The 11826-nt window shown below is 37.0% G+C and overlaps 1 protein-coding gene across 1 annotated transcript; it reads right to left on the bottom strand.

Moving 5' to 3' along the window:
• Positions 1–10145: 10145 nt before the first annotated feature.
• Positions 10146–10913, bottom strand: LOC26530247 (V-type proton ATPase subunit F). The gene is made up of 3 exons (XM_015177893.2): positions 10791–10913; positions 10654–10735; positions 10146–10588 (listed from the first exon to the last, which is right to left on the bottom strand). Exons 1-3 carry the CDS (start codon positions 10842–10844, stop codon positions 10227–10229), a joined length of 498 nt encoding a protein of 165 aa, XP_015033379.2. The 5' UTR covers positions 10845–10913; the 3' UTR covers positions 10146–10226.
• Positions 10914–11826: the final 913 nt, after the last annotated feature.

The raw sequence follows: 11826 nt of genomic DNA, 5'->3' as shown, positions 1-11826 counted from the left end.
TCTATCACACGCGTTCTCAATATAATTCAAGTGGTTCGGTTAACTCTAGTTGGAAATCGAGGTATAGTCCTGGTGGGACAGCGGGAGTAGGTTTATCCGTTCTACCTCCATTTTATTGAGCAAAAGGATCGCAGTGTCACTAACCTTTGTGTTTTGCTGACCTATGTCGACAGTCACAGTGTGTAAAACAGGAGTGTTAGACTGCTACTTTATTTTATTGATATATATGTGTAGTTCTCTTTAGCTAATACATATATAAGGCGGGATGTCCCAATTTTTTTGAGATTTTGTCGTCACGTGTCAGGTTTTATTACATATATGGCGCCCAACGTGGGGCAGTCTATTACATATTTGGCGCCCAACGTGGAGCAGTCTATTACAAATTTAGCGCCCAACGTGGGGCAGTCTATTACAAATTTGCCGTAACGCAAGGTCCTGGAATGGTGAGGCTAAAAAAATGTGGTCTTACTTTTTAGGGCAAGAGTTGGTCCCATGGACGAGAGGTTGACTTAAAATTTTTTTTTTCTTTACACTTTGTGTAAAGTTGGTCGAATAACATCAGACCATAGTGAGCCTTCGTCAAAAAAGACCGAATGTGTCATTGGTTTTCTTTATTTCTTTCTTCTTTTGCTCTCTACTGACTGAGGAAAATTTAGCTTGGAATTCGTCTTGTAGCCAGACTACAATAGCGACCACTAAAACACTCCTTAGAACGTAGATGGTAATCTCTTTTCATTCTATTTTTGTGTAAAGTTTGAATGTTATGGATTCGGTCTCTATGCAACTAAATGGAAATCGTATGGTAGTAATTCTGCCACAGCGACCTCTAGTAGTAGGATTGGCTAAGTAAACTTCATCTTTTCGCATATTTTCTGTTACTCTAATACTGGTATTGGCGATTTAAGTCTAGCTTGGAATTCGTAACGTAGTGTGTTTACGTCTACGACCACTAGAGCGCTAAACCAATAGCTTGGAGGATGTTTTTGTTTCTTTCTATTTTTTTCTCTTTTCTCCTTTTCTGTTATGTATCTGCTATAAGATTCGATCAACGGATTGGATTTTTGGAATTCTTTATAATTGCGAAGCAGTTATAAAGACCATTCAATTCAGGGGTGAATTAATATTTGCATTGCATAAAAAGAAAAAATAAACAAACAATCTTATTTCTCTCTTTCGAAAGCACCAGGTGCGAATGGAATCTTATAACTTAAATAGTGCAGTCATAAACTATGCTAGGAAATTCAGGTTTTTGGCTAAGCTAAATCCTGACCAGTTAAAAGAGTGATGCATCTAAAATTATTTGCCAGGAGCAACCCAATGTATTCTTTAATCTTTTTCTTAAATTTGTTTTGGGATATATTAGAGTATAGGACTCATTATTAGAAAATATAAGATAGTGACTTCAAATTCACATTAAGGGAACGATATGATTTAAGATAAAATACCAATTAAAATTTAATCACGAACAATGTTAACAAGAAATTTGTCAAAATGGTTCTCACTAGGAGTGAAGAAAACTTAGCTCATGAGATCTCAGATGCGTTATGCTCAATTTGTCAGAAAGCAGTATGGGCCACGCAAGAGTTGGTGGTGAAAACTTCATGCCATCATTTATTTCATAAAAATTGTATATCAGAATGGATTGATCAGTTTAATGTATGTCAAGTTTGTAATGCGTCGATACGTAGAGCAGATTTGGAAGTGCAAAACATGCCGTTTGCAGAGATAAAATTTGAACGTCCTGTAAACATAGTTACAATCACAACAGGAGCGGTGCCGAAAGGCCCAAATACACGCTCTCGTAGAAATTTAGCTTAGACGCTAGTAGAAGACCAGCGCGAGCCTCGATAGAAATTGATTATGACAGAATTAGTAATCAAATAGAGTCCATAATAGACCGAAGAATGGGACAAATGGGAATTACACAGCAACATGTAAATGCGTCAGAGCAAAACCAAAGTATTCCTAGGAGTTCATCTACAGTCAGACCAATCAGAACAGGTCATAACCCAGATAAAATTACACAGCTAATTCATAGTTGGAATGTAAAATTTGACGGTTCGTCAAAAGGAGTTACGGTCGAAGAGTTTCTTTATCGTATCAAAACGTTAACGGAGGATTGCTTAGACCAAGATTTTGATGCAGTATGCAAAAATTTGCATATTCTTTTAGTAGGCAAAGCTAAAGAGTGGTATTGGAGATACCGTAGAGATGTAGTAAACTTAGAGTGGTCAGAATTTTGTGCAGCCATGAAATTTCAATATAAAGATTACAGAAGTGATATAGATATACTAGAAGATATTCGTAGGCGTAAACAAAGGGTAGGAGAAACCTTTGAAAACTTTTACGATGAGATTATGACTCAGATGTCACGTATGTCGAAAAGCATAGACGAAGAACAACTCATTCAGTTGCTCACACGTAATTTATTGCCAGACATTCGTCATGAATTGTTGTATATACTTATTCTCTCTATACCTCATCTTCGAAAGCTAGTGCAAATGCGCGAAAATTTATTAGTTGATGTAGTCTCTAGGAGAGCAAATAAAACTTCAGCCAATTTTCAGTATGTTAAACGCAACATTGCGGAAGTAGAAGAGCCAGAAAAGTTCGAACTCTCCGAAAAGATGGATTTAAATGTGTACAATGTTGAAGCAGTGCAAGCTCCGGTTAAAGTATTTCGGTGTTGGAACTGTGATGCAGAGGGACATGGCTGGGGCTGCTTAGAGCCTCGCACTATATTTTGTTACGGATGTGGCTCGAAAAACGTATATAAGCCCCAATGTAAGAATTGTATCGCCAAGAAAGCGGAAAACTTAGTGAAGGGTCCATCTGTGAAAGCTCGGATGGCCCCGAAAAATCTTTAATTGAAATCTTACCTGATTTACCGGCTAGCTCAGAACCAATAGAGCAAGCAAACCAAATACCAGACTTACCTTTTGACTGTTACGATAAGACGCCAGTTATATCGTCAGTGAAACCCTATCAAGAACGTTTGAGAAATTATCTCAAAGTGCGTAGTAGAATTTTTGGATTTCAATTTCAACTCGGTCACGACCAAAGAGATCTACTAAGCGATTGCGAACTTTTTGGAAAGCAGTTAGAGAAACTAAGAGTTTACTTATTTCGTCAATGATTCATGAAAAGTCGGATGGAAGATTGTATGCGGAAGTATCATTTTTAAATTTTCGTGAACAAGGTCTTTTAGATACCGGCGCGAACGTAAGCTGCGTGGGTTCGACTTTGGCTTCAGAAGATTGGTCAAAGTATCCAAAGTTTCGTCGTATTTCTTCCCAAGTTAAAACAGCGGATGGACAAGATCAACCAGTCATCGGTTTCATTACGTTAGATATTACCTATAAAAACCAAACTAGACCGATAAAGTTATTCATCATACCGTCCATTCAGAAAAGGATGATATTGGGAATAGACTTTTGGAAAGCGTTTCTTAAAGCTCGTGTGAAAAACAAGGGAATTCATACTATATTCTAGAAGATTCACAAGGGAAATTAGTAGGAACTTTCCATGCGAAGGATATTCGTCAATAAATATTGTAATATCACAGACTTTCACATTTCTGTTGAATTCGTGACGTTGAATAAACTACGAATTAAACAGTAATGTAATGTACAGGAATTTCAGTTATTTTAAAATTCAACTGATTTCGCTTATTTAGTATTTTTGTTGTTGTTATCGATATTTGCTAAAGTGGTGAGAATCGAAATGTAGGTAACCAGCTGGAAAAAGAATGAACTAAGTGGCAACGCCACACAGCTGATCGGGTTGGTTTTGCATTGCTTTACATTATTTTTCTATAAATGGAGTTTGGATAAAACAATAAGAAAAATAAGGCAAGAGACTTATTGGACAGCGTGGTTTTTGGAAAAGTGTTCTTTCTTTCTACCACGTGAATTCCAACTGATCGGACGTATTTGTCCAAAGTTTTAAATAACCCAAAGTTCATGCGTGTGTATGTGTTCAAGAGATTAATGTAAGTTAATTTCATTGCAATAATTCTCGAATTATTGTACATTTAACTTATGCATTTTCTCTTTAACTGCATCGGAAATAGTTTCCATCAAGTATTGGCAATTTTTCTATTAATTCGCCTTGCTTGACATTTCTTTGAGACACCTGTCTTCGGCAGACTTGCCCCAGCAGTCTCAAAATTTTTGTGAGTGAACTGTTTGCGCCAGTCAACGGCTTGAACAGACGATCAATTGTGGAAATCCGAGAGTTAAATATATTTAACTTTTGCCTCGGATTGTAGTAAGGGTAAATAGAAGAGAAAATTACCAAAATAGTTTTGTGTCTTATACAGTGTTATTATAGATACGGCGTTAGCAAAGCACAGTGAAATTCGAATGTTGCAACATTTATAATTGTCAACATCGCACTTTCGCTTATCCTGTCTCACATGTAGTCCATACCATACCAGCAGAACACGTGTAGGATTCTAAACCTAGAAGGATGCACAAAACCTAACCTTTTTCCCAATTGTAACCTAACCTGAAGCATGAAGGATGAACAGTAGAAGGAAGTATTCAATCTAACCTTTCTACGAACAAAACCTAACCTCACTCAACACGTTCTATAAATGAGAAAAGCATTTTGGAATTATTTTGAAGTACAACTAAGGCGTTTAATTTGCCTAAGGAGATTTTTATTCGTCTTCGGAACGGACGAAATAACCAGGATTAAGTGAAATTAGTCAAAATAAGGCTCCCCAGTAGTTTAGAATCAATTTTAAGTTAAGTTTCATTGAATTTCCTTTTTTTTTTGTTTGTTGGCTAAATGGTTCAATTGGAAAAGAAATGGAATTCAATGGCAGTGTATATTTTCGTTAGTTAATAATTTTCATTTTTCAGAATTTGAGTATGCATGTAAATTCACAATGTAATATGATGCTTTAGCTCTATTTGGAATATGTAAACCTTCCTATTTTCAACAGCGACAACAACACAACGAAAGATCTTTCTGCGTGGGAAAAATTAACAAGCTGTAAGTGTATCAAAACCAATTTTCCTTATATTGCTATAAATTTATCTGATGAACTGAATTTATTCGGGTGAGCATTAGCATTTAATACATTGTCAATGGACATCTTTCGATAAAAGGATGTAGAGAGAGTGAATTTTGTGAGGATATTAGCGTAATCACGCCACATAAATGTATCTTTTTTTTTTTTTTCTTTTTAATTTTTTTTTTAACTAATGTAAAAAGTTTAATTACAGTAAAGTTAGGAAATCATGAATATTGAATAGTAGATATTAAATAATATTATTAATAAGAACCAACATGCAACATTTGCAACCTTTATAATCGGAATTGTACCGAGATTCAGCTATTTAGCTAAACAGTGTTTTGAACATGAAGAATTTTTGTAGATCAAATTGATCGAACCTATAGCACGATGATGCTAATTATTTTGAAATGTTTGAATAAATATTAAGTTTATTATGAATCAGTAATTTCTTTAGTTCCCTGATGTAGAAGGAAAAGTCCTAGCTTTCGTTTTGGGAGTCTGCGATAACTTTCGCTGGCAGGCTCATGGTAGGGTGGGTACAGACGCGGAGCGCAATTATCATCTATAGCGCCTGCAAGAAGTGATGTCCGTAACTCGTTTGTATTCTCCTCTAATAAAAATCCAGGCAAGGGATTCGGTTAATATGGATAGCCGACATACATAAAATACGCTGTGAAAATACTAGCTATGACGTTCACAAAGAACCCCCGCACAGGCTGTTTTTGCTAGTCGTTTAGGAATCCCATTGAGCAGTCATATGCATACTAAACATCTTTTCTAAAGTCTATCACACGCGTTCTCAATATAATTCAAGTGGTTCGGTTAACTCTAGTTGGAAATCGAGGTATAGTCCTGGTGGGACAGCTGGAGTAGGTTTATCCGTTCTACCTCCATTTTATTGAGCAAAAGGATCGCAGTGTCACTAACCTTTGTGTTTTGCTGACCTATGTCGACAGTTACAGGGTGTAAAACAGGAGTGTTAGACTGCTACTTTATTTTATTGATATATATGTGTAGTTCTCTTTAGCTAATACATATATAAGGCGGGATGTCCCAATTTTTTTGAGATTTTGTCGTCATGTGTCAGGTTTTATTACATGATTCCAAAAACAGTTTGGCAGCACCTTTCATCTTGCCTCTCGCTTGTGCGTACATTTGCTTTTCGTTAAGCTCAAATGCATCTGCATTGTACTCGAAAACTTCAAACCATTTCCTTGGGCCAGTTCCATTAAATTCTCCAACAATGTTTTCAAGGCAATTTGATGCCATATGGACTTGGCTTTCTCGCTGTTCGTCGACTTGTATTTTAAGCGTCAGCAATTGCATCATCTGGCGTCTTCGGCGTCTTCTGCGAATTCAATTTTTGAGATGGTGTGCGTGGCGTCATTAAACACTTTGTATGTACTTATGTACATATACTGCTGGTTCAACTTTGTCCACTTTTTGGTCTCTTTTTTTCTTTTCACGCACGTACATATACGTATGTATTAGTATAACATCGATCGGGTTCCTAAAGGTAATGTTTAATAGCTTAATCCAACTCAGAATGGGACGAGCCCCCAAATGTAAAGTTTATTATATTGATTATGTTTTTAATTAAAGTACTATAGACATTCTGGGTGGTTAGGTTATATAAAAGACAACTGAGAACAACTTTGATTGGGCTGCGCGACGACTTTCGACTGACAACTTTCGACTGACAACTTTCAACTCTCAACTGCAACTCCCGACTGACGACTGACTCTCCAATTCGCTCTCTCAATGCTCTCGTAGACGCTCTCCCAATTACCAGGGACGGGCATAACCATTCTGATGCGGACAACACCTCTTCACATGTATATATATATACGGAGTAACTAACTAATCTTCAATGTGCATTTACCTACTCATTGTGTGTATTTGTTCTTGTTTACTTGTATTGTTTCTCACCAAGTGGCTTTTGGAATGCTAAATATATGTATGTATATATATCAATAACTCACACTGCTTATCCAATCGACTAGGTCACTGGCCTGGCCCATATCAACTAATTTCAATGATTTTGTTTAGCTCAGTGATTCGGAGAATTGAGTTGGACGGGACTGCGAAATGCATATGAGGCTATACATACATACATATGTCTTAACGATGGCTACATTCCCTGTCTACAAAACCTCTTGTGCCGCTCTCTTTCTCTCTCTGTGTCTCTTTTCTAGAGTAAGTATGCAATACGAGTATAATCTTTTGCATTCGTTCATTTCACTTTCTTTATTTTCTTTGACATTCGGGTTACATTTTGGGCTAGTTTCATCAATTTGTGTACATGTGGGATGAAAGAGGTTCCCAAGGGATGGGTAGGTAAACTTGTCCTGTTACTACTACTTCTATATCTCCTCTGTTCTACTGTCCCCCCTCTCTCTCTCTCTCTCTCTCTCGCTTACTATTTCTGCTCATTTCAATTTTGTAATTGAGATTAGCTCTTTGGGAATAATGGAGATCAGATCATTTAATTAACTTTGTTTTCGAGCACGTCGAGTCCTCCAGCTACTGCACTGCTGTGTCAAGTACTGCCAACTGTCTGTGTGGGCGTCGTTCTATGTGTCCTGGTTGTGTCGTAGTTTACGAAGTATCCGTAAGCATCTATATCTGTATCCGTTTTTGTCCAACTCTGATTGAGCTAACAAGCTCTTAAAGGCAATAATTTTACTATTGCCGTCTGACGTTGGTTCCTTGGTTTACGTATGTCCTTAGTTGTCTGTTAATTTGCTCAGAAACAATTTCATTTGTTAATTTTTGGGTCCCCTGGAATCTTTTGGTCAATTTGCCAAACAAAAGCGATAGCCTTCGTTTTTGTCTTGCCGTCTCTGTCTCTCGATTTCATTTGTGAAATTGAAATGCCAAAAATGTTGCAGTATCTGTATCTCTCCCTCTCTCTCTCCTTCTCACTAGGCTTCTCTCATTTCTCAGTTCCAATTATAATTATGTCAGTCTCAGTTGGAGTGGCACTCGGCTTGGCTCTGTTCGACTCTTTTGGGCCACAGTCTATGTCTATGTCTATAGTTGTGCATATAATTTGCATTGGCCAAGGCGAAATACTCAACGTCTGCTACTGGTTTTCTTCTACTTTTACCCAATTCCATCTCGCTTTGTTTACGTACATATTTTTTGCCATAGTCAGATGCTGGTTTTAATTTCACTTTTCGTCTTCTTCTATGTCTTGTTCTTCTTCTTTTTGGGCTTAGAATGAGCCAAATTGCATTCAGCTGTTTGTTTTTATGCGCCGTCACGAAAATTCCAAACTACTTTTGAATAATTTCATTTATTTATGTTCCCCATAGCTGGTCGCAAAAGTTTTACTCTACTTGCCGTTTCAAATGCCTCTCGCCTCTCATGTTTCATCATTTATCCATTCATTGCTATTTCTTTCTTACAGCCACCCAGCTAGTCAGCTAGTCGTCTAGTCAGACATTCAGCCAGTCAGTTAGGCAGTCAGTCACTTATTTCGTTTTTCTCTCGTAAAATGTTTAAAAGGCGCAAAAGTTGTTGTCGTGTGTCAAAAGTTCTGAATGTTTGAATGCCAAAGAATGTCTCTCCCAATCCGCCGCTCCCTTGAAAAAGAAGATTCATGCCATTTCATGGGCAACACATCTTCAGCTTAATAAATTAGTTAAAAAACAAGCAAACAAAATTGTCTTTTCTTTAGTTTTCAACCTTGTTATCAATATATGAACTAACAGACGAATATTCACATTCTTCTTTTTTTTTGGCAGGGAAAACAAAAGCAATTGCATTTCAAAGGATCGTCTACTGCCAACCAATTACAATATGCAGCAAACGAATGCCAGTTAGTCCACGTTTCACAGTCAAGTGAGTTTTTGGCAGCTTTTGTGTAATGCAATTACGCATACGCAGCGTTGCTGCTGATGTGGATTCTGTTACTGCTGCTGGTTCTGCTGCTGCTGTTGCCATTGTGACTGGCATGTGCAGCTAATTAGACCTAAAATGTTGCACGCCATTTTGTTGTCAAAAGTTACCTGGGGGGCGTATCGACAGTGGTGTCTGTTATTGACAGCCAGCCAATCGATTGCTTTCAAATGTCATACCTCATTTAATATCAATGGAATTCTTTTTTTCTCTTTTCTTTGTACATATATACTCGTAGTTAGAATGTGTGTCAACAGCCAGAGAAATTAAAGGGCAAATAAAAGTATTACAGACTTTTTGAAAAAGATTATATGGATTATTTTGTATTTTTAGATCATTTGTCATAAAAATGTTAAATTAAACATATAAATTTTACCTTTTTGGTGTAGAGCATTTGAAGTAGGGTTGTGTGTGGGCTAAAATTCTTTAGTTTAAACATTTAGCTGGGTACAATGCTGATTCAATTTTTGGCAGTGCATTGCTAAACCATTGCTGCATACCTCGAGGCAATGTTTGGCATTATACGTTTCTGGGCGTTGCATACTTTTAGGCTCTGTTGAAAGACTGCAAATACCATGTCTGGCCAACTGTATATCCTCTACCCCACAGTCACACACACACACACACACACAAACACACACATATTCTCTCATACACAGACAATAGAAAACTTCTTGCTAACGCACAACTTTCTGAATGCCATCCCGTTAACTTCTTGGTGCGAAAAGTTGGCGCAAAATACTTTGCACAAATATTGTTTTCGCATGCTTTTGTTGCGCTAAGTAGTCCCTAAGAAGGCTCTGCCCTTCCCTCTCCCCTGCCCACTTCTATCATCCAGCCCCTTTCATCGTAGATGCCTGGCACTTGCAACGTAAATTGTATCAAATGTGCGCTGTCTTTTTAAGAGTTTTTATTTTGTATTGTGTTTTCAATTTTATTTCTCTTGTTTGGCTTTTGTTTTCGTCTTGCATTTTGTGCCATGTATTGGCATTTTCAGCGCTTATTTGTATCGTTTTACTTCACTTTGTTGTTAAGGTTGCTTCATCTGTTGTTGTTGTTGTTGTTGTTGCTGCTGTTGCTGGGGTTGCGGTTGCTGTTTTCAATTTTGTTGCAAGCGTAACGCTTTCTGAATTTCCTCTTTTCAGCATGTTCCTTGCTCTTTTTTTTGTATTATTTTCCTTTTCTTCTGTTAGTTTCTTTCGTTTCTTATTTTTGTATTTTATTTTATTTTTTTTTTTTGGCAATTTCCTTAAAACGCCAAAGTTGAAAAGTTGCATGAGTTATTTTGTATAGTAAACTATACACAAATCCCACAAAAATTCATATAAATTTTTAATTTACATTTACGAAAAGTTAATGCCTTACTTTTTCCTGGCAGGTGAGTTAAAGATGCCCTAGGCAAGTACAGAATCAAATAACACAAGCACTTAGTTAATCGCATAGATACACTTTCATTTACTAATTTTAAAATGGAATCCTTGCTAGGATCATAAGGATGTTGTTTTGATGGTATTTCCAATACAGTTGGTATGGCCATTGTATGGGCATCGATAGTTTTACGTATCATATCCGCATATATTTGATTAATCAATATAATGCCAATATCCGAACGGCCAAAAAAACGCTTAAAGCAAGCTTCAATCTCCTCGGCTGTAGTATCTGAGAGAACAAGAATATAAAATTCTAGCATTTAGCTGGATTGATATCCATCATCTCATACTTGCCTCTTTCAACAACCATAAAGTTGGACTCCATACTCTTGTTTGCTTCTCCAATGCCGCCAAGCAGGAAGCCAACACAAGTATCCTAAAAATAGAGTAAGACTTTACAAGTTGGCTAATTTTTGATTTCAGAACTTTACCTCATCGCCAATAATAGCAATTAGTTTATCAAAAGATACTGATTCTTGTGACATGATTGCCAAGTAAAATGAAACTAAATTCAATTAATTACAAATATGGGAAACTAATAGTCAAAGCACTCTTAGAAGTCATTCCTATATTTTTGATTAAATAAATTCTGATGAAATGCCCAACTCAACAGCATTCACATTTCGTTTGAATAACTATTCAGTTAGACGTGTCTATCCACAGATTTTTGGCTACTCAAAGTGAGCAATGGATGACAAAAGTGCTTTTTAGAGTGAAATGGTAATGGAAAGTGCAGTAGTTTAACCATCGCAGAGGGGTACAAATCTAGCGAAAAGTGGTTGATGGAGAGGAGGCAGCATTGGCACTGCAATTGACAGCCACGCCGCATTTGATGGCGAATCGATTGGCTGCACTTTTGCTGGAGCTGTTGTTTGTAGTTTTGTCAAGCGTAAAACAAGTTTTATAATTGTTTAAAATGTTTGCTTTGTTGCTCTTGCTCTTGCCGTCTAATCCAATGCAATTTTATAACGAATTTTTGTCAGTTGCCTCTCAAAAACTTAATCGAAAACAACTGAAAATGATGAGAGTGTGTGTGTGTGTGCGAGTGTGCCATTGTGTGTATGTTCCTTTCTATATACTGCTGACGTAATGTTTAGCTTAAAATTTAATGCTGCGACAGTTCCTAATTGGATTAGATAACTTCTCAAAAAGGGCTTAACAATGGCAATGGTAAAATGTTACCCTCCCACACATTACGCATACGCCACATAGGTTGCCCTAGTCCAATTGTCTTTTGCGGTCTGACGTTTAAGTGTTATGTGCACCATGATTGCTGCTTTTATTTTTGCTTTGACTTTGTTAATTCATTTGCGTTACATACATACATATATCGTGCATGTAGTATGTGGCAACAACAAAATACAAAAAGGCATACAAAACTAAGCCATACATTTGGCTAACTGTTGTAACAAAACTTTCAACAAAAAAACAGCCAGCACAAGCATGTTGCCACTTGAACTCCAACTC

This window comes from Drosophila willistoni, unplaced genomic scaffold (genome assembly GCF_018902025.1).
Source record: "Drosophila willistoni isolate 14030-0811.24 unplaced genomic scaffold, UCI_dwil_1.1 Seg110.1, whole genome shotgun sequence".
NCBI lineage: Eukaryota > Metazoa > Arthropoda > Insecta > Diptera > Drosophilidae > Drosophila > Drosophila willistoni.
Note: the sequence above shows the minus strand (reverse complement) of the source record. Positions and strands in the feature narration are given on the sequence as shown.